The sequence below is a fragment of the Danio rerio genome, chromosome 1 (assembly GCF_049306965.1).
Source record: "Danio rerio strain Tuebingen ecotype United States chromosome 1, GRCz12tu, whole genome shotgun sequence".
Lineage (NCBI taxonomy): Eukaryota > Metazoa > Chordata > Actinopteri > Cypriniformes > Danionidae > Danio > Danio rerio.
Genome location: NC_133176.1, coordinates 37563131 through 37589172, shown reverse-complemented (window position 1 = coordinate 37589172; position 26042 = coordinate 37563131). Strand labels below are relative to the sequence as shown.

Genomic DNA, 26042 nt, shown 5'->3' with positions numbered 1-26042 from the left:
GTTTGCAAATATGCTTAGAAGCTACATGTTATTGAAATGATTTATTTTAACAGAGTTTATGTTTTCACCAAATAGTGTATTATCTAATGAAAAAGTATTTTTTTCTCTCCTTTCTTTCTCTTATCCTCATATATGTCAATATTGGATATTTAACAATGCTTGTTTACCCTATTGTTACATTTACAGTGTCACAAAACACCAACACACATTTTTTGAGATGATGACATACACATATATATATATATATATATATATATATATATATATATATATATGTTCCACGTTGCTAAAAACACTATTAGGACACTTTACAAAGGGATGAAAATTGGTTACTTTTTGCATTATATTGAGCAAATTCGTTCTTCCAGTTTGAAAAGAAATCTAGAAGCAATGTCAAGGCAATGAGATACTTGTTTAAATTCTAGTGCGGAGACTGGATGTCTGTACTGGTGAGGACAATTTGATGTCTTTGAGTTTTCATCATGAATTCATGAGAAAGACTTGGTTTGAACCAATCAGCGAGCTCTATTGTGTATAAGGTGCAACTTCATTAATATGCATGATATACCTTTAAAGATGTTTTTATCTGTTACAGTCTTCAGATGGCAGAGAGACGCTATGTTGTGTTGCCAACCATAAATTAAACAAGTAGGAGAAGAAGAATTGTTTCGAGACATGGGTCATCAGTGTTGCATTTATAAATGTGCTGCAATGAAGGTTTTGTTTCCATTTCATTGTGATAAGGGCACAGCTCACCCATTTTCCTGACTTTTTCAAACTAGAGCTGTGAAAACACCTTCAGTTGTGGCCTTTTAAATTACATTTACCATTAACTGAACATAACTGATATAATTTCAAGATTTAGTGTTCAAATTTATTTATTTAAAATAACAGAAATATACTATAAAGCTAGAAAGAAATATATAAATTCATATATCTGAAAGATATATAATATGAATACATAATATGAATCTGCATTATCAGCACTTTTTAAATGATAATTTCTTACCATAGATTTTGTAACAGGTTCAAGTCAGTCAAGTGATTTTGCAATGTTTACAAACAAAGTTGCTTGCATTAATAGAGACCTTTCTAAGAGTAGTGCTTCATGCATTGCAACACTACTGAGACAGACCCTTTTGGGTCAAAGGTAAAAAATGTGTATTTTTTGTACTACCAGGGTCACTTGGTGACATTATAAAACATAACGCAACTTTCACAAACACCCCTTACACTCACCGCACCTTTAAAAAAAATAGTCTTATCTATAGATTATCTTATACATGGGTTGACACTAGAGCTATAGTGTGCGACTGCATGCTGCATTGTGATCAATCTCTGCATGATGTCTACGACTATTCTGTCATCAAGAAGCCTCATAAACTACAAATGTCTCTGTAATTGTCAATTGAGAGTTTCCTGACAGATGGCAGTTTCCCCCATATGTGTTTGTCTGTCTTCTGAATGCAAACAGTAGTTAGGCAGGTTCATTCTGTGCCAGCAAGAGGTGCTTTTGAAGCTGCAGGAGCTTTTTTCCAGGATATTTTGCATCTTATAAAATTACTCACACAATATTTTAAATAAAACACAATGAGTGATTTGTTCGTTTACATGCTAATTCCAGTACACCCCACAACTGTCTCGGCTATCAATTGCCAATTATATTTTTATTCTGTAATGGCAGTTTCATGATGACATGTCATACATCAAGCATGCTGTTGCCATAGCTTTATGGAATCAGTTCACTCCCCTTGTTATGCCCTTTTTAAAAGCAGTGTACAAAAGAGATTATGTAAACCTATTGGTCTAAATACATCGGTCAAAAATGCGTATTAACTTTATGCGCAAAACTGGAATATCGCATAAAAGATGTGTGAATAAAGCAGCGTTTCATCCAACGAGTCAAAGAGTACAAAATCGTCAGTTGCTGATTAACTGGCACCAAAGATCAAAAGTAAAAACCTAGTTTGCTTCAGTAGTAGAAGCTGCGTGAATCTTTTCCTTATTTAATAAATGGCAGTGAATGCGTGGTGGTGTTTAAAGGCGTGAGACTCGGAGCGCAGACACTCTTGACAGTTCTGAAGGTAATTAATACTATAATAACACTAATACTGAAATGGTTAGGCATTTTAGATTGACTAAAACAACATTTCAGATGTTTTACAGTGCAGTCAGCCTGCTGGTTTGTCTATTCACACACATACAATTTATTATAAAAAAATCACATATGATTATAATGCCCATACTGGAATGTGTTCAGTAAAAGTGTTTCCATTGTAGTTTATGCACATCTTTTCTAATAGACTGAAAGGTTTACTCAGTTATGCGCATATGTTTTTCATGCACATTTTCAAAATGTATGTGTGTCTTGGCATTTCCATAAACGTTTTTTTATTTATTTATTTTTTTCTCATAGTGGAAAATGAGGAAACAATACATATGCTATATTTTCTACACTGCATCTTTGAAGCATTGCAAACATGACATTGGTTGTTTTGCACTATGACACACTACACAAGTAAAATGTTAGAATCTTGTGTCCTGATGCCCATTTGTTGTTTATGAATCTCCATGACACCTAACATCAAGAAAACTGTGCTGCAATTGAGAAAAAACAAGTAATCTGATCGAAGCTTTAATCAGTTGTTTCTGTCAAGACCTGCATCCCCCTCTCTTCTTATTTATCTAAAGCATGCATGCATCAATGGGCAGAGCTAAAGAGGCAGTAACTACAGTACAGTATGCTTACATCCAAAGATAAAGATTAAACGTTTGCACAAACCTTGAATATCACACAAAACCTTTGCAAGTAAAGCACTATTTCTATCCAAAGATAAACTGATAAACTGGCTACTGATAAACTGGCCATATACAGTTTTAGCCAGAATTATTAAATGTTTTCTTTTTTTTTTTTCTTTTTTTAAATATTTCCCAAATGATGTTTAACTGAGCAAGGACATTTTTACAGTATGTCTGATGTTTTTTTCTTTTTTTTTTTTCTTTTAGAGAAAGTCTTATTTGTTTTATTTCAGCTAGAATAAAAGCAGTTTTAATTTTTTTAAACCCATTTTAAGGTCAAAATTATTGACCCCTTTAAGCTATAAATATATTTGTTTTAGTCTACAGAATAAACCACCATTATACAATAACTTGCCTAATTACCATAACCTGCCTAGTTAACCTAATCAACGTAGTTAAGCCTGTAAATGTCACTTTAAGCTGTATAGAAGTGTCTTGAAAAATATCTAGTAAAATTTTATTCACTGTCATCATGGCAAATATAAAATAAATTAGTTATTAGTGCTTGCCTGTGCGTAATCAAACGCATCAAGAGAGACTGATGCAGAGGCAGTTATCATTAAATTCTGTGTCTTTGCCTCGGAAAGTCGACTTTTCGTGACAGTTTTAAATTTGGTCTGGAGGCTGAAGCTGTGTTTTAAAGAGCAATTGAGTGGAGTTTTGATAGTGTTGCACTGCAATTAGTTTTACTTCACGTGACTTTTTCAGGGCACAACACTAAAGATTTATTTTCTTAAATGTTACCACAATTTTTTCTGACCACACCAAAAATAAATAATTATTTCTTAGCCACAATTTTAAAATAATGTGTCAAAACAAGCAAAATATAACTGTATGCATGCACTTGTTGTGTAACATTTTTTTTTCTTAAAAAAACAAACCATTACAAACCAAAAAAAAAATAAAAAAAAATATATATATATATATATATATATATATATATATATATATATATATATATATATATATATATATATATATATATATAGGCATGTATCTTAAATATTGGCTAGATCTTTCAGATCACCTGTTAACTACACATAAATGGTGAGTTAATCTATTAACTTATTAATGTTGTTGTAATAAAAAAAAATAAATAAATAAAATGAAAAAAAAAAAGATAATAAATCATTAACAAAAACAACTCTAAGCAATAGAAAGTAGGTGAAAAACACAGGCCCACCGTGTTTGATAAGGCTAGGATATGGTTAGGCCAGTAATAATCTGTTCACAGAATGGTTGAAGAAAAAGTGGTAACAAATTTTTTCTTACATAATAAATTATTTGTGAATCAAATGACAATAACAAAATACAATGGAAGAGCTGTGGCTTTTGGAGATGTGAAATCACCCTTTGTGAGTGTAGCCGCTGAAGAGAGTTCTGGGAGGTAATAATACCAAACCACTTTGAAGACAGTTAAGATTGTTAAGACATTTTAGAAGGACCAAAACAACTTTTCAGATGTTTTACAATGTGGCCAATCTGCCGGTCTGTCTGCTGTCTCGCTGCAACCATTTTTATCACCCGATCTTGCTATAACAAAATTACACAGCTTTTTGATGTTCATACTAAACATCATTCCAACGTAGTTTATGCATTTTTTTCCCATCGGATAAAGAATTTATCCTACTCAGTTATGCATATGCATTTAAAAACAAATCCTATGAAGAAGAAATTTCTATCAAGACGAAAAATACAGACGATCTAAACAGTTCAGTTCAACACTGCAGCTGGAATTGCTTGCCAGTTCAGTGCTGAACAGGGGAGGTCTGTCTCAGCATACGGTGTCTCAATGTTTAAAAGTATTTAAACTGAAAGCCTCTCTGTAGTGACCAAAGCTTTAGACTGGACTAGAGTAGACAAGAAAACTGTATTACTATTACAGTATTATTATTACTAAATTGTATTACTACTACTGTATTACTATGTGACAATGCCAAACTAGGAATGACATCCTCAACGAGCAAACTCCACCAAGAGTCAAGGGAGTTTTTCATTAAATTTGATACATAATCCCAAAGTATGAGAATTCATCTTTCTCAATTCCTCTACTTGGGTCCCTGAAACACACGCAAACACCACGCTGAGTAACCGGTCTCTGACGGGCAGGGGAGAGCTGATTATGGATTCACTTTGCAGCGGGAGCCGCCCTGACGGTGGGGATTTGATTAGGGCTTTGACAGGTGCCAGTGCGATTGCAGCCTTAATCTGAAGAGTGATCTGCTTAGATAATGTGCAAAAAGAGGAAAGAGACAGAGGTGGCAGGGAACGGGGGGAAGTCAGGTAGTAGCGATGTACTGAACTGCCTTGTGACAGCAGAGCTTTACTCTTGATGTACTCACTAAAGCCTGAATCATATCGCAGACAGCATTTTATCATAAGAGTAATACTTCGTCTGCTGCATCGAACAAAGCCTGGGAAAGAGACTGAAAGCAAGTACGCCTCACACTACAGAATCTTTAAAGCTGTTGAAGAATGGTTGAAATGCTCAGTTTCTGTATGGTAATGAGAGGCATGTAATGATGCCTTTGACTCCCGTTGCCATCTCCTATTCTCTCACATGTGCAGAGAACCTCCCCACAGGCTGGCGCAGCGTGAACCGGGTCACTCACTGATGTCTCTATCTCGACTGTCCCTTCCATTTCCATACAGGAGATCTACTTGCATCACTGGATCACAGCAGAACTCTCTCTTCTCCTTTCTTCTGCTGTCAGGAACGGGGCTTTTCTCAGTCAATCAAAAAACAGAGCTAAGGTGGGATGTATGACAATAATCTTCAATATGTGTAATTTTATACCTTGTTAACGATATATTTAAGCAATATCCTACCAGCAAGTGCTGTTGAATTTTACTTTGATATTGCTTTTATACAACTACACAGGAGCTGATATCAAATGATCACAAAATTCTGGCCTGGAAGTGCATATGCTTGTGCTCCACTAAAATGCACAGCTCCAAAAACAAAGAAAGTAAAGTATCAAGCTTTGAGCTTTGGCAAGCAACTTTGCGTCTGGAATACAATATGCGAACGGAATGGAGTGACAGTAATTTTTCCTCCCGGCTCAAATCATTCTGTAATCACTTTGCTGTACCTCCACTCCGGGTTGCCTTTTCCAAGCAAACATGAAGCTGGCGAAAATACAGGCAGTGTAACTTTCAACAAAATAAATAAATAAATAAAATATCTGCCCCCTGGCTCACATAGTCTGCTCTGAATTAAACAGTGCCCAGTGGATACAGACAAGCATAGAGAAATAAAAACAATGAAATGTCTCTGTTACTAGAAGTTACTAGCAATCTATGCTTGATAAATAAAGGGTTTAAAGGTCATTTTATGCCTTCAGTCTTATAATATTAAAATTTGCGCCAAATCACCTGCTTTGTCATCACTTTTGATATTATGCTACAGAATCATTCAAATACTAGCTCTAAAGTGACATTGGTTACTTAGCAATGGTTTCTGCTGTTCTGACGTCAGCTAAGAAAGTAGCTTCTCATGCTTTTATATGTATGATTATGCCGTCGAACTGTTGTATGAAAGCAATATCCTGCTTGTAGCAGTGCAATGGGGCTGTATATCGTTATCACCAGTGCCGATGTAGAGCCACAAAACCCTGCTACTTGTGTGATTTTGCTTATATATGCGGCGACAAAGTGGCACAGTAGAAAGATCGCTGGTTCGAACCTCGGCTGGGTCAGTTGCCGTTTCTGTGTGAAGTTTGCATGTTCTCCCTGCGTTCGCGTGGGTTTCCTCCAGGTGCTCTGGTTTTCCCCACAGTCCAAAGACATGTGGTACAGGTGAATTGGGTAAGCTAAATCGTCCTTAGTGTATAAGTGTGAGTGAGTGTATGTGGATGTTTCCCAGAGATGGGTTGCAGCTGGAAGGGCACCCGCTGCCTAAAATGTGCTGGATTAGTTGGTGGTTCATTCTGCTGTGGCGACCCCAGATTAATAAAGGGACTAAGCTGAAAAGAAAATGAATGATATATATATATATATATATGTGTGTGTGTGTGTGTGTGTGTAGCGTACAGTCCAAAGATAAAATTACTTGTTGATTTTAGTATTTGATATTTACTATTTGATTTGAGTATTTCGCATGGGTTTTACGACTCAGGACGGAAGCATAAAGAGAGACCCCAGACATTAAGTCCAGGTACTTTTAGTTATGCGATTAAGCTGTGCCCCTTTTATCAAAAAAAGGTGTTTTTTATAATCTTGGTGGTCCTTAATGGTGCGTGTGGAGCTGAAAGTTTTGTCACTCTTTTATCTGAAATCTATATCTGCACGCTTTTCTATCTCTCTCTGTTCGTACATGTTTTATAATCCCGTATAGACCCGATATCTCCACGTGGTTTACCTTTGTTCTGTGTTTAATGTATGTTTGTGCGTTTGTTTGTTCGTTATGTCCGACTAGTCAATAAATTCCATTATAATAAAGTGAATTGCATAGTTTGCCTCACGAGAAAATGTCACTGAAATACAGATTCCCCTGCCTAGCTTTTATAAGTTATTTAAAACTTTTGAATGATTAATCTACTTCGCAAGAAGTAGCAATTAAATTCCCTTTTTCTAAATGAATAGATCATTACCGTGTCCGCTCGGAAGAGCGGCGGCTCTGCTTGTGTTTGTTTGGTCAAGTTAACAATAAATTGATCCGGAATATTAATGATTAATAATAATTCGTTATTGTTGATAATTTATATTCATAATCTGGGAATCCGCTCGGTCGCGCGAGCATGATCATATACAATCATATGTTTGTTTGACCAAACTGACTGAAGCTTAAGCCGGAATATTAATAAGTAAGAATAAACCGTTATTGTTCATTATTAATATTCATAAAATGAGCTAATTTCTGTTACATACACACATATATATATATATATATATATATATATATATATATATATATATATATACTGTATATATATATATATATATATATATACATACTTATTTAAAATGTGCTATTCTTTTTTTTACAAATAAATCGCAAGGCAGTATAAAAAGTGAAAAAGTGGGACATGACACTGAACTGAAAACTGAAATGAAAGTAACACATTGTAATTCATTCTGAGCCACTTTAAAAGCTGTTGCAAGCAGTTTTTCGCACCTCTGACCACACATCAGGTGAGTTCTATAATAATGTGACAAGCTTGGTATCCACTGACAACCTGGATTTACACCACATCCGTACTGCACACGAGTGGCACAACATGTCAAAATTAATCTGTCCCTTTATGATAAACAAGGGCTGCACTGAAAGGATCTGTCCACAGTGCATTTTGCAAAGTACACTTTAGTTTTCTGACTGGCGACAGCTTTTAAAAATTAAAATCAACAGATGCATAACAGATTTATGTGAATGAATCAAATTAATAAAATATTATAAAACTGTCATGCATAATGTTAAAATCTTAAAAAAAAATGCAGCCTGTTTCAGAACTTTGTATTGCCAACTAAACAGTAAAACTTCATTTTGATGGTTTGTTTTTTGAATTTAAGTTACACTGCATCTACATGTCAACTAATTCTCATAGGTTGTGATTAGGGTTGGGGTTAGGGTTAGTGTAAGTTGACATGTACTTGCAAAGTTTCTTAAAGTCAGTTAAATGTCTGTTGAATGAGAATATTAACAGCTATTAAACAGACAGTCTATTGATGCTTAAATGGACCCTCAAAATAAAGTGTTACCAACAAACTATTAAGCTTTTTTATTTTAATATTAAGATAATGCTTTATAAGCATTATTTATAATTTCCTTTACATTTTTAAATTGAATATTAAAATACATCAAAACAGCAAGATGGTACATAGTAAGAAGCTACAAAAATGATGTCTTTAGTTTTTGGTCAAATAAATGCAGCCTTTGTGAGCATATGCATCTATTTTATTTTGACATATTTTAAAATCTTATCTGCCCCAGACTTGTGAACATAACAAATGGGTCAAAAAATAAACAAAATCATTTTATTTTAATATTTTATTTTATTTTATAATTTATTTTTATTTTATTATATTTTGTATTTTATTTTATGTATTATATTTTGTATTTTATTTTATTATAATATATTTTGTGTTTAATTTAATTTAATTATTTTTGTTTTTTATTATATATATATATATATATATATATATATATATATATATATATATATATATATATATATATATATATATATATATATATATATATATTATGCATTATATTTCATTTATTTTATTATATTTAAAATTTTATTTTATTTTATTATATTTTGTATTTAAAACATTTTATTTATTTATTTTTTTTAATTCATTTTATTTTATTTTGAGAAATAAAATGAAGCAGTATTTAATGTTCGACTCACCAAGGCAAAGACCGTCACTCTCCTCATAGCCTATGCTGCAGACACAACGGCCCAGCGGCACAAGCCAATCACCATCAGCTCCACAGTACAGCTTGGGTGTGTCACGTTCCTCTGCGTTCTCAACACACGCGCCTCTGACCTCCACCAATGAAGATGAATCCACCCTCGGTACAGTGTCAGGGAAGGCTGCAAGGTTTCTCAGGGTAGATGGGCACTTTTTGTAATAAACTCTTACGGACACCAAGGCAATGCATGCGCCCACATCCTGAAAGGCCAAGTAGAAACCCTTACGAGCTATCGTCACTTCCCTAACTTCAGTATTCAACCTCAAAACGCGATCGCCCAGGTCTGTCTGTGTGAAACTCTCATCTGCGGCGATGGTATCAATTTTAGCATAGTCGTTGGGATGAAAATGAGCATTGGCGCCATGTGGCTCATCTGTCTCCAAATAGAGGAGGTTAAAAGTCTCCTTACAGGTGCCAGAGACCCATGGGATGCTGTTGCAGTCCCGCAGGGTGAAGCGTAGCTCCACGTAGATCTTCTGCGCAGCCTGACGGGGTATCCAGTTTGTTCTGAGCCAGTTGTTCTGGTTTGGTTCCATTACGTGGCACACCTGGAAGGTGTGGATGGGCCGGTTAAGCTCATCCATCTCTGTGATGGCGTCCCACTGTGGAGAGCAAAGGACAGAGGAATGAGAAGATAGATAGTGAGATAATTGGAGAAAGCAATAGAAAGGTGTGAACGTTCAGCAATTGCTCTGTACTTCTTGACTTCTCTGTGGGATTTAAAGCAGCTGGAGCCCAAATAAGTTTTATTGAAGTTACTTTCATCAAATTAACAAGAGCAAAACTTTAGTTTGACTGAAAGATGAAACACTGGCTAGGGTTGCATGCAATATAACACTTTCAGTGGTGTAAAGCATAGATAAGCCCAAAGGCAGAACATTTCATAGGTAATATTAAGTTTTTTTCTGTTTTGTATGTTCTGAACTTTTGTGCTAATCAGGTAACGTTATTGATGATAACAGTCACTTACTGCATTACCCATACGACAAAGCAGCTCCAACTCGCACTAAACACTCGGCTCATGCTAGTTTTGTTGAATAAAATCAGCAAACAAAGTGAAAGAAATATAAAAATGAGATGCTGCGCTGCCAGAAACTTGTATTATTGTCGACTAACGTTAGTGAAAGAATCGTTCGGGGGATTCATTCACAAACGAATCGCTCCGTCCGTCAGTATGAGAAGTGAAAGCAGGAGAGGAGCTGTGTTTCAGGACATGATTAAATCAAATTTAACAGGGAGGGTGAATAGTACATTTCTGTACACACAAACACAAGCTTTTTTGTCAGGAATGCCCGTGCAGTCACTGATCCATTAATGTAGAAAAGTGATGTAAAATTATAATTTTCATAATTAGAAAAAAAAATACATACTAACATCCAGGAAAACTCCCGATCATAAATATATGTGTATATGTGTATATCTCTGGCTTTGGATGGCCACAGTCCTCCACTGTACCTTGGTCCCGCATTCATTTCAAAGGAGCGCTACCCTGTAGCAAGATGGCGGCGCTATTGGCCAATAGACAACAATAGGCCAGGCGACATCTAATGTATATATCTATGGGTGTAAAGTAAACAAATACTCAGATCGCTGTAACTGAGTGTTTTGTTAGGAATTTTACCTTACTAAGTAGTTTTAAAGGGCACCTAGGTTACCCCTTTTTTTCAGATTTATTATGAATCTTTTGTGTCTTCAGACTGTGTCTATAAAGTTTCAGCTCTAAACACCCATCAGATTTTTTTATTACACCTTTTATAAGATTCTGTTTTTTTTTTTTTTTTTTTTTTTTTTTTTGCACTGGGTGGCAGTTTTACTTTACTGCGCCTTTAAGGCTAGTCCTCCCCACCCAGTGTTTCTACGTGCCTTTCTGCATGCCTTAATCTCCTCCCTAACCTGGGTTGGACAACAAACAGACATAAAGGAAGCAGATCTCACATTGCATTTGTGAGAAATACTACAATAAGAATTTACCAATGAGTATTTGATGCATTTGCTGTGTTCAGTTACAACGATGATTCACACACAATGTCGTTACAAAGTTTACGCGCACACACACAGACACACACAGACATACCCAGCATGGACACGATACACACAAACATACAGACAGCGTGCGTGTTTAGTTTTGCTCTTTTTTGCATGCAAATGTGACAGGATTCAGTTTAATCTCGACTGTATGGTTATCTGTTATGCTAATGTACAAAATAAATCTGATTTAACATCCACAACCCAGGATTGAAGCGTCTTCTTTCATAATTGTTCTGACACGCAGCTGTGCAAATGAAGTAAAGCTGAAGTATGTCGCTGTAATTCATTACATACATGCACTGTTTTAAAACATTTTAAACTTGTGAAACACTCTTCTTGATCCCATTTGATTATGATTGATGATCCTAGCAAACTAAACAGAGCTTTTATTCCAGGCTGCTTTGTGCTCGTCTTCTCTTGTTGATATGATTATACACGTGACTATCGGGACAATTGGTCCACCGTTTTTATGCTGTTAAATTGACAAAAAAAAAAAAAAAAGAACTCTGTATGTTTATATCACCCCAATATGACCACCTATACACTATATCTACACATATTTCTGTCCAAACAGCTTGAAAAAAAAAATATTTTTCACCATAAGTGCCTTTTAAGAATGTGTACTGTAAAATTTTTGCATCTTTTATTGTTGTATTGGTACTTTTACTATATTTTCCTTCACTGCAAAAAATGCATATAAATGATAAAACTGAATATTTCAAAGTAAAAACAAGATTATTAAGCTTATTTTGCAAAACATCTTGCTTGTTTTATGGAAAAACTCACTTAATTTTGACATTACATTTTTAAAAACTGCTAGATTTTTTGCTTGTCTAAAAATGCTTCTTAATTTAAGATTTTTAACATATTTGGACTAAAAACAAGGCAAAAAAGAGTAAAAGAGTAAAAGTAAGAAATTTTTTTTTGCTGTGATTTTTACAATGAATCTCTAGTCACTATTCTATTCATATATTTATCTTTTGTCTACACTGATTGGCCAAGTAAAATAGTGAACACTGTGATTCACATCCAATGCATAGACAAATCATATCAGACAGACTGACCTCAAGGCATAGACGCAGCAAATATGTAGTTTGTAAGCATTTAAAGAGTCCAAGGAGAATCTAAATTCTTACACGCAATGATCAACTGTTTAGAAGACATGTCACTGATGAGAAGACAAAGAATGCTTACTTTATGATGACTGAAATAACAAAACAGCCCTAAACAATAACTACATCTACTTAAGAATGTTATGTTTTCAATTGTCAAATTCAGTGCAGCACAAACTTGGTTTGCAGCACCAATTGTAGGACACTTGTAGCCTATTAGAGTTCTTTTATAACCTAGATAACCTAAGTGTAAATGTATAGTTATAGCTTTTTTCACCTTAGGTCACACAGATTTGCTCCACATTTAAATGCGTCAACCTGCTTTTTGTCAGCTTATTATAGGTGAATCCGTTAATTTAATGAGTTCTCACACTAAATTAATCTCACATTTTAAGCGTCTAGATCATGATCATTGAACTTAGGAATGGCACTACATTTTTAATTGGCAGGGTATAATGTGGAGTAATTTTCAAAGTGTAATATTATAAAGTGTAATATTCTCTACTCACTGTTTTAAAGTTTTAAAGGGCTACTTTTGCTCATATTTTGAGTAGCATTTAGAACAGGCACTTTTACTCCACTTGCAATATGTTTTTTTGGCAAGTAATGATTCTTTACCTTGATTATGATTTTTTTAGTACTCTTTCCACCACTGTATAATGTACATACATTCCAACAATATAACAATTTAGTATAGGGAACACACACACACACACACTACTAACTATAACTTTGTCCTCAGTGAACTACTATTTTGTGGATTGAGAATTTAGAAATGATTATCATTAGTGTCACCATATAAATATTACTCTTAGCTATGCACATGCCACCCATACAGTTAGGTCCATACATATTGGGATATTGACACAATTCTGACATTTTTTTTGGATCTATACACCAACACAATGGATTTGAAATTAAACAAACAAGGTGTGCTTTAACTGCAGACTGTCAGCTTTAACTTGAGGGTATTAACATCCAAATCAGGTGAACGCTGTAGGAGTTACAACAGATTGCATATGTGCCTCCCACTTGTTAAGGGACATAAAAGGACTTGTTAACTCATTGCGCCACCGTGATGCCTACATATATTTGTTTTTACATCTACCACACGTCTAGATAATCTGGAATTTGCTCAAATCTAGATTGATGTAAAATGCAATAGATATAAAATTAAATATGCATCCAGTGGTTTAAATGTATAGCCGACTATAATGCAAAGGAACATGTACATATTGTGGAAAAAATAAATAAATAAATAAAAATAAATAAATATATATAGTTATATATATAGTTATATATATATATATATATATATATATATATATATATATATATATATATATATATATATATATATATATATATATATATATATATATATATATATATAAACATTCATTTTCTTGTTGGCTTAGTCACTTTATTAATCCGGGGTCACCACAGCGAAATGAACCGCCAACTTATACAGCAAGTTTTTACACAGCGGATGCCCTTCCAGCCACAACCTACCTCTTGGAAACATCCACACACACATTCAAACACACACTCATACACTACGGACAATTTAGCCTACCCAATTCACCTGTACAGCATGTCATTGGAATGTGGGGGGAACCCGATCACCCAGTGGAAACCCACGTGAACGCAGGGAGAACATGCAAACTCCACACAGAAACATCAACTGATTATATATATATAATAAAAAAAAAACTTGAGAAGCTAATAATGTTCTATTTCCAACTAAGAAACACATTCCTGAAAGTGTTTTATTTTATTTGAAAAGTGTCAAATTCACAATAATACAAAAGACTCTCCAACTGAATTTAATCCAAATTAAATTTATATCCAAATAGAAAGGTAGTGTGTAATATATTTTCAAGTCCACTTCTATCCTTTCTGAAAGATACCTTAGATACATAAATGTTGCATTGTTTCTATCAGACAACAATCTGCAACATCCTTTGCTGTATAATGTCATGGAGAGTGGTCTTGTGGAGGAATGAACATGAGGCACAGCAGCAATCCTAGCAATAAAAAAGTTTACTTGGAACATTTTTAGATATGCTAATTATGCAATGGGATGCCATCTCTGTCAGGACCACTGACAGCTTACAAGCGTCTCACGGCATGTGTGGAGTACGTGTAAATCGTAAATAGACATCGTAATTGGATTGCATAGTTTGAAGTAGACTGAAATTTGAAATGTGCATTGGCATTGAACAGATCTGACATCTCTATAACGACTAATAACTAATTACATTAAGATATCTGGTCTGAGCAAATGCAAGATGATTTCTAAAAGATGCGGCAAAATCCTTGAGATTTACTAAGTCTGACATAAAATACCTTTCTCCACAGATCCATATTACAGATCTCTTACTATAGAACTGTGAATAGAAGTTGCATTTATACAAGAAAATTATTTTAAGAAAAAGTATAACAATAATCTGTTGTATTAAGAATAATATTTAGTAATAACATTGCAGTAAAAATAGTATTAACATTTAAAACATTTGGTTTCCATTGTAATTTGTTAATAATGATTATTTAGTCATTGTGATTTCAAAATAGCATTATTTTATGTAACATCACACTTTAACATCACATTTAATGTCTTCAAATGTCATTTTTGATCATGTATAAAAATAAGGAATTTAAGTGAAAAGTTTTTTATAATGAATGAGTATTTATTTGTGAAAGTATTACTATCATTAATATATCGCTAAATCGATAACATTGTTTGCGCCATACTGGTATAACAGGCTTATTTTATTGTTACATCCAGGCATCATTAGACTCCTTCTTGCCATTTTCAAGGGGCTTCCATCATTTATGAGGTACGGAAGTATCTCTAGGCTGTGATGTGCTGGCTAGTGCTGAGACTGTGAACACAGCAAGGCTAATAGATTTACCAAAGCCACAAGCTAGAATTGAATCAAACAATAATGACAGTGCTGATCACTGTGCTGATTTGCTTTTTTTATCAACGTTCTACATGATTTTCTCTTTACACTACCACCTTCACTTTCCAAATATTTATTTTTTCACACATTTTCCAAACACGTCTGATATCTTGTCAACACTCACACTGGCTTTACAACAAGTTCTGCACAATAAATCACTTCACATCCACAATGTCAGCCTGTGTGATTATATGATGGCAAAATTCTGTGACTTATTTTAGATAAATATCCAAAATATCATTTGTTAATCAAACTTCCATCTCACAGCCTCAGCATCACTGTGCAATGGGTAATCTTTAAGTCAAACATACAGCTGTAAACTAGGGCTGCACGATATTGGAAAAAATTGACATTGCGATATTTTTTTCCCCTGCGATATATATTGCGATATTTTATATATATATATATATATATATATATATATATATATATATATATATATATATATATATATATATATATATTTACTTAAAACTAGGGCTGTGACGGTCACGATGACAACCGCGTCACCGCGGTGGTCATTGCCACCTCGGTTGTCCATTGCCACCGGCCGTAGTACGTGAAGTCACGCACTTTAAAACACAAATTACTGTTATGTTGCCAAGTATTACATATCTGTTAGAATATAACATTAGGCGCGATTCAGCAAGTTCAAGTTCAACCATGAATCTTGTTAGAAAACGAACTCTTACATCTGGGAACATTTTGGATTCGTGCCGACCAAGAAAGGTGAACGAATCAATTTGGATTAAGCTTTTTGTATGGGGGTTTTAAGTAAAGTGTGTTTTAATATTCACTGCTGAGTGCTGAGAGTCCAAACACTGAGGAGCAAATCCATCGATACGCAGATCCACGGGTCCCGAACCATGCAAGCTAGTGGCGATTGACGGCAAGGGGAAAAAACGCCATATAGGCTTAATCAACTCCTGTCTTCTAAATGCAGAAGCCCAGCTCAGCCAGGCATGGCAGAGGCATTTGCAAAAATGGCCAGATACAAAAAAAAAGTGATAAATGGAAGACATTGACGAGAAATTGAGCATAGGCTATTTGGTAACTACTTAAGAACGCGCCGCTCCGCAGAGTAGAGATGCGTTGCGAGAAATGCGGGCGGCGGAACAGAAGGAGAAGCCCTCTCTCGCATGGTTGTGAAAAAGTAACCTGTCTGTGCATTTTCGCTACAAGCACACCGTCTGACAGTGTATTGCTGGAAACATTATAACTCCATTCTTCACTTAAACCGGACAAAGTCAACATGTTAGTTTTTCTGGCAAATAATTTAAAATATGACTACAAAAGGTGGAGAGAAACTACGCTGTTTTTTTAAACATCTGACTTATATTGTTACTAATATTTTCTTTTTACTTATAATTATTAATATTTATATTAGCTATTATTACACTGATTAGTAAAGTGCCATTTAGACTATTTGTTAAGTTTTTAAAAATGTAACGTTTAATTGTTATTATTATACAGTTTCAAGCAGTTAAAGTAATTTAATATTTAACTACAATATTTATAAACAGTTTTGTGTTGTTTTATTAACGAAAGTTCAAAAATAAACATGTACGTTTATACGGATGTTTTATTTATTAATATTAAATTCGGTTATTCCTTAATTTTTACATAAAAGGTAAATTAACTTAGGTAGGCTACATTATTTGTTGATGTACGAGATCGAGGAACATGTTTGCCAGTAAATAATGTTCGCACCACTTAAAAAACAAAACAAATGAACAACTTGCGAAAAGGATGCAATAAAAAATGCAAGCGCTTTATCATTCTTCACAATCAGGTTCGTACGTGCAATAAGCCGAGGCTATATTGCGCCGACAATAACAAGCCCTAAAACTAAGTCTAGAGAGAGAATTAATATTAGTTTATATTAATGATTATAAACACGAACTGCGTTGTATGATAAACGCATCACAATGATGTCGTGATCTTTGCTGAAGAACTGATATGTTATTGCCGTCTCCCCAGCCAGGTTTTCATCTGCTTTTCCCCCCTTCTTCTGGATACAAACAATAAAGTATCAGCGCCAGACCAGTGGTTTAAATTATATTTTACTCTCCTGATTTCTTTTCTTTTCATTAAAAAATAAATAAATGTTTAAAGTTTTGTATTGTATAGCCTATATATTTTTAAAGATTATCATTCAGCCTACCTGCAGCGCATGAGGTTGTGTGCTGGGCAAATCCCCTTTACTCATGCTACCCATTTCATTTATGACACTGTAAACTTGACTTGGCAGGCTGATCATCTTTAAACTCAAAAGGTGTTTTTAACTTGAGACTGCATGCTTTTGCATAATGTGATGTTTCTTATTACAACTGTTAGCGGTGTCAAAATGAAAGCAAACATTAAAAAGGGTTTTGTTTTATCAATTGCATAGTTTAGTTTTAATAATAGCTAATGTATATAATAAATTATAATATCGATTATTGTGTAGACTAAAGTGTTCAACAAAACAATTTTATTAGGTTACTCTAATAGACCAAATCCCTAACTGAAAAACGAATGTGAAAATGACAGGCAGTTGCGTCTTTGCTAAAATTAATTTAACGACAAATTTCTTTTGCTTTTTTCCCCTTTAGAGATCAAAAGAGCTGTATTTAAAAAATTATTTCACTAAAACATGAATTGAATGCCCAGTTCTTTCCCGTGTGAGTTTAGTGCGCCTCCGCCGCGTCTGCGTTTTTAAGGTTACAGGTGCACCCTGACCTGACGCGGGGACCAGATCTCTGTATTGCTTAATTTCTCAATTTTCATAACTGCATTGCATTTTCATATGGTAAAATATCAAAATGTATGTTCTGAAAGTAGTAGGAATGACGGGAGTGTTAGTAATTAATAACAGAAAGAACTTTCACTTTTGAGTGAACTTCTGTCACGTGTTATTTTAGTATGATAAAATAAACAAAAATAGTAATGCAGAAAAGTATTTTTCGCTCTGCCAAGCCTTCTCTGTTGCTGTATAGAGAAGCAGCCTGCTCAGTCTCCTTACCCCGGCCCCACCCCGCCCACCGACTCCTGAACGTCTCACTCACTCACTCACTCACTCACGCGGGCATGCAGTGCGGTCTCATGAGGAAACGCAGCTTTTTGATATAATGTTTTTCTTGTCCCAAATACAAATAATTTATCAAGTATTGTTTGAAATAAGTATTCGTAAAAACAGGCTATTCCTGCTTTCCGAATACCGTATTCCGGTTCGGCTCCACCCATAATATATATATAATTTTTTTTTTTTTTTTTTGCATCGCACCCTCCTGCGATGTGACTATCGCGGATGCGCACATCGCGATTTCGATGCTGAAACGATATATCGTGCAGCCCTACTGTAAACAATAGCCCCTTTCACACAGTGATATGGCAAATATCTGGAAAATATCTGGAACAACTTTACCGGTAAATTTAAAATAAAGCATTGTTCACACAGGCAAGGATGTTTTGGAATTTTTTCTTAAAAATCCATTAACACAACATTCCAAAATACAGCTAAATTCTGACATAATTAACCAGAAATTACCTCTTAACGGCTGTGCTTGTATTTGTAAACATAGAAGGGGTTGGGCTTTTGTTGATGGTTTCACTTTTATGTAAAGCTTTAGCATTCACGCAGCTGTTTTGTCCCAGAGACATCCAATGGCAGAACCCCGTACCCCAGCTAAATGTTTACACATTACAAATTCTGTGGATGGATAAGTATTGTTAACAATTTCGATAAAAACATTTAGAGGAACACTTTCGCATGTCGAGATGTACACAATATGTGTGTGTTGGCAATCACTGGAACACTCCTTCACTTGCACACGCGTCAAGCAACTGAAACAGAGCTTGAAGGTAAACAAACAGCGGTTTATCATGAGCATTTTTATTGATATTTTTTTTTTACACGGTTGGCATTAAGAAGGAACATACAGTGAAACCGTTTACTGACTAACATCTGGAAGCTAAATGTGTTTGGAAAAATATTCAAAGGCTTTTATTTTCATAAACAGTGCGGATGTGAATGGTAATGTACCGGTAGTGTTAATTTCTCTTTCCGGGAAAATTGCCGGAACAAATTTATCGGTATTTTCAAAAAGGGACCTGTTCACACATACAGACCTTTCCGAAAAATTGACTGTAATTTTTCGGAAAGGTCTGTATGTGTGAAAGGGGCTATTGTTGATGTGATACGCTTGCTTTATTATAATAAATGAACATCAAACTATTAGTTACAAACTCAATATTATATGCAAATTCTTCACTTAAGTCAACATGAAACAGTTCTTTTTTTATTATTATTCTGTGGCAACTTAAAAAACTTTAATTAACTTACTTGACAAAGGAAATTCTTCCAGAATTTCAGAAAAAAAATCTAATTTTTGTAAATAAAATGACAATTAGCTTTTTTTTTGAGGCACTTCCTTTATTTTCTGGCTGTGAAAATATGCACAAATGTACACATCTTAATTTGTTATTGTTGACCTCTGGAATTTATATAAAGTAAACATGCACTAAGAGACAGAGAGAATCAAGAATATAGCTCACTGTATTCAAAATTAAACCAACTGTTTGAAAACAGACGTTAAGTTGTTTGTGTTGTTTGACAGCTATTGCTATGCATGCTTGTGTGTCTGTTTGTGTTTTTGTGTGTATGAGAGACGTCTTTGCTTATGATGACAGATACATATATACAGTATATAGAAGGTTTGTGGTCAATGAAACATATTTGGCCTAGTTCATTCATTCATTCATTTTCGGGTTAGTCCCTTTATTAATTTGGGGTCGCCAGAGCAGAATGAACCACCAACTTATCCAGCATATGTTTTACGCAGCAGATGTCCTTCCAGTTGCAACCCATCACAGGAAAACACCTGTGCACACTCAATCAGACTCATACACTCATACACTATGGCCAATTTAGCTTACGCAATTCACCTACAGTGCATGTCTTTGAACTTATGGGGAAACCCAGAGCACCCGGAGGAAACCCATGCGAACACGGGGAGAACATGCAAACTCCACAAATAAAAGCCAACTGACCCAGCCAAGGCTCGAACTAGCGACCTTCCTGCTGTGAGGTGATTGTACTACCCACGGCGCCACCGTTTCACCCTAGCCTAGTTCAAACAGTAACTTCAATAACAATAACTTCACATGATGCTGATCACACACTGTACAAGAAGCGTGAGTTGACAACTCGTCACCTTAGAATAATAAGGTTCAATCTGACAAAATTGAGTTATTGACATTTTCTTATTAAAAGACAACTTATTTACATTATGGGAATTTTTTACAAGTTGTTTACATTTTAGGACTTTTTTTATAAAAAAAAATATAAAAATGTTACACACATACTGTTTGCTATGGAATGCAAAAACTTTAAAGCTCAATATTTTAAAATCAGTCAGAACGCAGATAGAACCTTATAATTCCAAGGTGACAAACTCGAGGCTTCTATTTGCAAATACTATATTGCTTTTGATGGCAAAACTATGCAGATGTGCTCTGCGGTGCGGCAGAAATGTGTCTTGCTGACTGCCCAAAACATGTGGTAAATCTGCAGCACTTGAAAAATTATTTGAGCTCCACAAAACGGCGACATATGTTTGATTTTGCATTAAATTCAGCAATTGTGAAATGTAATTTGCAAATGTAAACTAAAAGAAAATAATAATGTGTTCCAAATAAAAACAAAGCTATGATTTTCTAGCTGTCATTAAAGTCATTCAAACCAAAGCATGCATGTGCTTCGTCAGATTTCTGAGCCTAGTTTTTATATTAATCAACTGGAGTAAACAGTACCATGTAACAGTCAGTATTCAAGAAGTTATAGTGTTAAAAATTTCTATATGACATTGGATTACGTTTTAAACCACAATAGCAAACAATGATAATAGACAAATGCAGTAATAAAAAAGTCATTAAAAGCTTATTTCTGCATATTTTTTTCTCACTGTGCCACTTTAAAATAAGTGCATGATGCTGCTGGCAGCAGAGCTATGGTAATCTGGCACATCCCTTACTATACTGTCCTTCATCTTACTGTGACACTGTTGACATGATTTGTTATAAATAATATTAATTATGTGTTAATGTCTCTGTTTGATTGGACAATAGGTTTTTGCATGTGAATATGTTTCTATTTCTTTTCTATTTGTTTAGTTTAGCTACACTTTCGAATAGGTTGTTTGTGCAGAAAACTTTTCAGATTTGTAGTCTTTCTCTCTCCATTTTCCTTTATTTCCAAGCAAGTTGTTCCATGATGCCATGTTTATCATATCACAATATTAATCTTAATAATACTCACAATATGAAAATTTCCCCAAATTGTGCAGCCTTGGCTTTGTTTCACATAAACAAATGCAAAAATCATTTCCTATATACTTTCAATCCATTTAGACTCATTTCTCTCACTATCTTCTATACCATTTTTCAACTTGATTAATTTCCCCACTAAATCTCTTTTTTTTTTTTTTTCTTATTTACCACCCTTTCGGATTCTTTTTCTCTCACTGTTTTCTCTCATTTTTTTAACAAGTCGTTAATTAATTTTCCCACTTTTCACTTTGTTCCTCACATGATTTTTAGTTCCTTACTTTTTATTTCCCACAATTTCCAATTCTAATCTATATTTTTCTCCCACATTTTTTACATTCACCCCCCCCCCCCCCCCCCCACAATTTCTTCTTGTTTTCAGTCTCTTCTTCATAAATCTCATTCCTTCAATCATCTTTCTTCTTTTTTCATTTATATCTTATCTCCCTAATCTCTCTCTCCTCCTGATAATTAATTAGGAAGGACGCACTTCATTAGCACTAAAGCTTCCTCTTATTCACTTTCATTATTGCAGTGATAAGCTAAGACTTCCTAATAGCCTCTCAATCAGAAACTTGCTGTATCACAGTCCCTGATGTGTGCTGATAGTTCTTCACAACAGACTGCTGTTTACAGCCAAAAAGTTTGATTGAACGTTCTGTTTTGTTAACAAACAGGTCATGCATGACATTTGCATTACTTAACTGGATATACTTTCCATTTGATTTAATTTAGGTTGAAATGAGTGTAAAACTTCATTTAAAAAAATTAAATTAAAAATAAAATATGTAATAATATTGTAAACAAGGATGACCAAAACAAGACTAGCCATCAAATAAACAGAAATGAATAACTACCCATATGAAGTCTGTCTAATCTGTCTATTTGACGAATAGTCTTGGGCTATTTTTAGATGTCTATTAGATTTTCACTGAAAGCCCAAGTTTAGCCTTGTTTTAGCCAAGCTTTCTATGTTTAGATGTCTATTAGATGTATATTAAACACAAGATTGTTTGCTGGGGAGTCATTATGTTTATAACATACTGACACAAAGAAGAAATTTGCAGCCAAACTAAGTATAACTGTACATATATACTAAATAAAATGTCCAGAAAGGACAAGGATTGGAAAAGGTATTAAACGGAAATTTGTTTTTGACAAACTACAATTTACAATGGAAAATGAGTCTTATTGTGCCTAACAAATACCCAGAGAAACAAATGAAATAAAGTATACACAATGACTATAATCAGCTAAATATAAATGTTGCATTGCTTAGCAGCCATTATGTTGCAAATCTCTTAGCAAGCATATTATTTACATAATTGAATATGAAACAATTGAAACAGAGCACGTAGTCGAGTTTTACACTCTTAGGCTCAACTGCATATACAGTATACTGTAAAAAATATATGTTGCTACTCATTTTTATGTCTTATGTCTTTGCTTATTGCTTTTGTGTGTTTGTGTGTGCTTGTCCCTTGTTTTCTTCACTTTATGGGGACCAAATGTTGCCACAAGTTTGGCAAAACCTGTGAATTTGACCTTGTGATGACTGTATGTGCAGTATAGACATCATGATGCATTTGCTAAAATAAACTTAATTTGTTCCTCAGTAATGTACACACAATACCCCATATTGACAGATAAACAAAGATATGTTGACATTTTTTGCATATTTATTAAAAACCAAAAAATTTAATATCACATGGTGCCAAGTATTCAGATTCTTTGCTGTGACACTCATATATTTAACTCAGGTGTTGTCCATTTCTTCAGATAATTCTTAAGATAGTTCTACACCTTCGTTTGAGTCCAGCTGTGTTTGATTATACTGATTGGACTTGATTAGGAAAGCCACACACCTGTCTATATAAGACCTTTTACAGCTCACATTGCATGTCAGAGCAAATGAGAATCATGAGGTCAAAGGAACGGCCAGTAGAGCTTAGAGACAGAATTGTGGCAAGGCACAGATCTGACAACAAAAAAAATAAATAAATAAAAAAATCTGTTGCACTTAAGGTTCCTAAGAAAACAGTGGCCTCCATAACCCTTAAATGGAAGACATTTGGAAAAACTAGAACCCAGCTGGTCGTCCAGCCAAACTGAGCTATAGAGGGAGAAGAGCCTTGCTGAGAGTGGTATAGAAGAACCAGAGCAGTGGGGAGATAGGATAAAGTTGCAGAAAGTCAGCCATCACTGCAGCCCTCCACCAGCGGGGGCTTTATGGCAGAGCACATGCAAGCCAGCATGAAGTTTGCTAAAAAGCACCTAAAGGACTCCAAAATGTGGAGAACTAAGATTCTCTGGTCTGATGAGACCAAGATAGAACGTTTTGACCTTAATTCTAAGTGGTATTTAAGGAGACAACCAGGCACTGCTCATTACCTATCAAATACAGTTCCAAAAGTGAAGCATGGTCATGGCAGCATTATGCTGTGGGGGTGTTTTTCAGCTGCAGTTGTAACGGAGGCCAGCTAGTAAGTGCTGTGCAGGTAAACCTCACTCCTCTGATCTCTAAAGGTGCTCTAGCGATAGACGCAAGAGGCCATGGTCTTTAGCCTCCTTGGTAGAACAACAGACTTCCATGAGGAAGGTCGCCGGTTTGATACCAGCTCGGAGCGGGTTGGGTGGCGTAGGACCGGCGGGGTTACACAGGGACAGGATGACTGGTTGCAATTGAGGAAAAGATGAATGTGACCAAGTACAGGGATATCCTGGATGAAAGCCTTCTTCAGAGTGCTCAGGACCTTAGACTGGGCCAAAGGTTTACCTTCCAACAAGACAATGACCCTAAGAACACAGTTAAAATAATGGAGTGGCTTCACAGCAACTCCATGACTGTTCTTGCATGGCCCAGCCAGAGCCTCGATTTAAACCCAATTGAGAATCTCTGGACACCTAGAAATGACTGTTCGCCAATGTTTCCCATCCAACCTGACAGAACTGGAACTGGAGAGGATCTGCAACAAGGAATGGCAGAGGATCCCCAAATCCAAAACTTGTTGCTATCTATCCCAAAAAGACTCATGGCTATATTAGATCAAAAGGGTGCTTCTACTAAATACTGAGCAAAGGGTCTAAATACTTAGGACCATGTAATATTTCAGGTTTTCTTTTTAAATAAATCTACAAAAATGTCAGCAGTTGAGTGTCAACATGGGGTCCTGTGTGTATTAATGAGGAAAAAAATAACTTAAATTATTTTAGCAAATGGGTGCAATATAACAAAGAGTGACACATTTAAGGGGGTCTAAATACTTTCTGTACCCACTGTACTGTTTATACTGTATACAATTTATAACTTTTTAACATTAAAAACACTTTTTCTCACATTTGAATAATCAGTATCTGCTGTGTAGTATTTTATTAATTATACAATGAAATTTGTCATTTTTATATAACTGGTTAATTCTAATAATTGTTGGTAATTTCCTAAAAAGTGATTTACTAATGTCTGAGTATGGTAAATGAGCAAACAAAAACCAATGTGTTGGAGAAATAAGAAATAAAAATCTGTTTTTTTTTTTTTTTTTTTACAAAGGGAAAATTGCTAAGCTAAGGCAACTGGCTTGGCAACAGTGTATCACACTCTACAGCTCAGCCGCTGGCCTCCAAATTCCCCAGATCTCAATTCAATTGATCATCTCTGGGATGTGCTGGACCAACAAGTCCCTTAGGAACTCCACCTCACAATCTACAGGATTTGAAGGATCTACTGTAAGCATCTTCATGCCACATCTTCATCACTAAACAACACCAGGGGTTTTGTAGTATGCATGAATCGGTGTCTCTGCATTTTGTCAGCATGCAGAGAACCATAATGTTTTGTGTGTACTGATGTGTGATGCATCATGATTTTGTTCTTTATATTTCTGTCTAAGTTTAGGGAACCTTCATGCAAGGAGAAATATATTGGTTTTGTGGTTAACAGTCAACTGGCAAGTGACAGTTTTATTTTCTTATTATGGCCAATTTGTATTCATAATTGACACCTAATTTTAGACACCGCTTGCAACAATTATTATATCTTTTACAATTACTTTTACAATAACTATACTTTTAGTATGGTTAACACCTCAAGAAACTAAAACTCCACATTCCATGTATCCATAAATCAAGGAAACCTCTGGAAAACTCAGAATCAAATGTAAACCACATCAATCAAATGTAATCAAATGTAAACCACAAACCCAAAGAAAACGGGTCTAAATACAGTACACATGGAGAATCATAAACAAGGAAAAACAGAATAAGCAGGTGTACACTATCTAGTAAAAGGTGGCACATTATGCCTGTGTTTAAGGCCATTCACTGGCTTCATATTAGTTTTAGAGTAAATTTTACGATTAATTGCATATAAAACTTTGCAAGGTCAGGCTCCTCTTTATATTCAAGAGCTTTTACATA

General features: G+C 34.8%; 1 protein-coding gene across 2 annotated transcripts in view; it reads right to left on the bottom strand.

The window, feature by feature from the left end:
- Positions 1–26042, bottom strand: part of epha6 (eph receptor A6) — a 283437-nt gene that overhangs the window by 196013 nt on the left and 61382 nt on the right. For both annotated transcript variants that reach the window (XM_005159930.5, XM_001344524.9), the window contains exon 3: positions 9153–9819. In XM_005159930.5, the coding sequence (XP_005159987.2) occupies positions 9153–9819 (667 nt within the window). The remainder of the gene's footprint in view (positions 1–9152; positions 9820–26042) is intronic.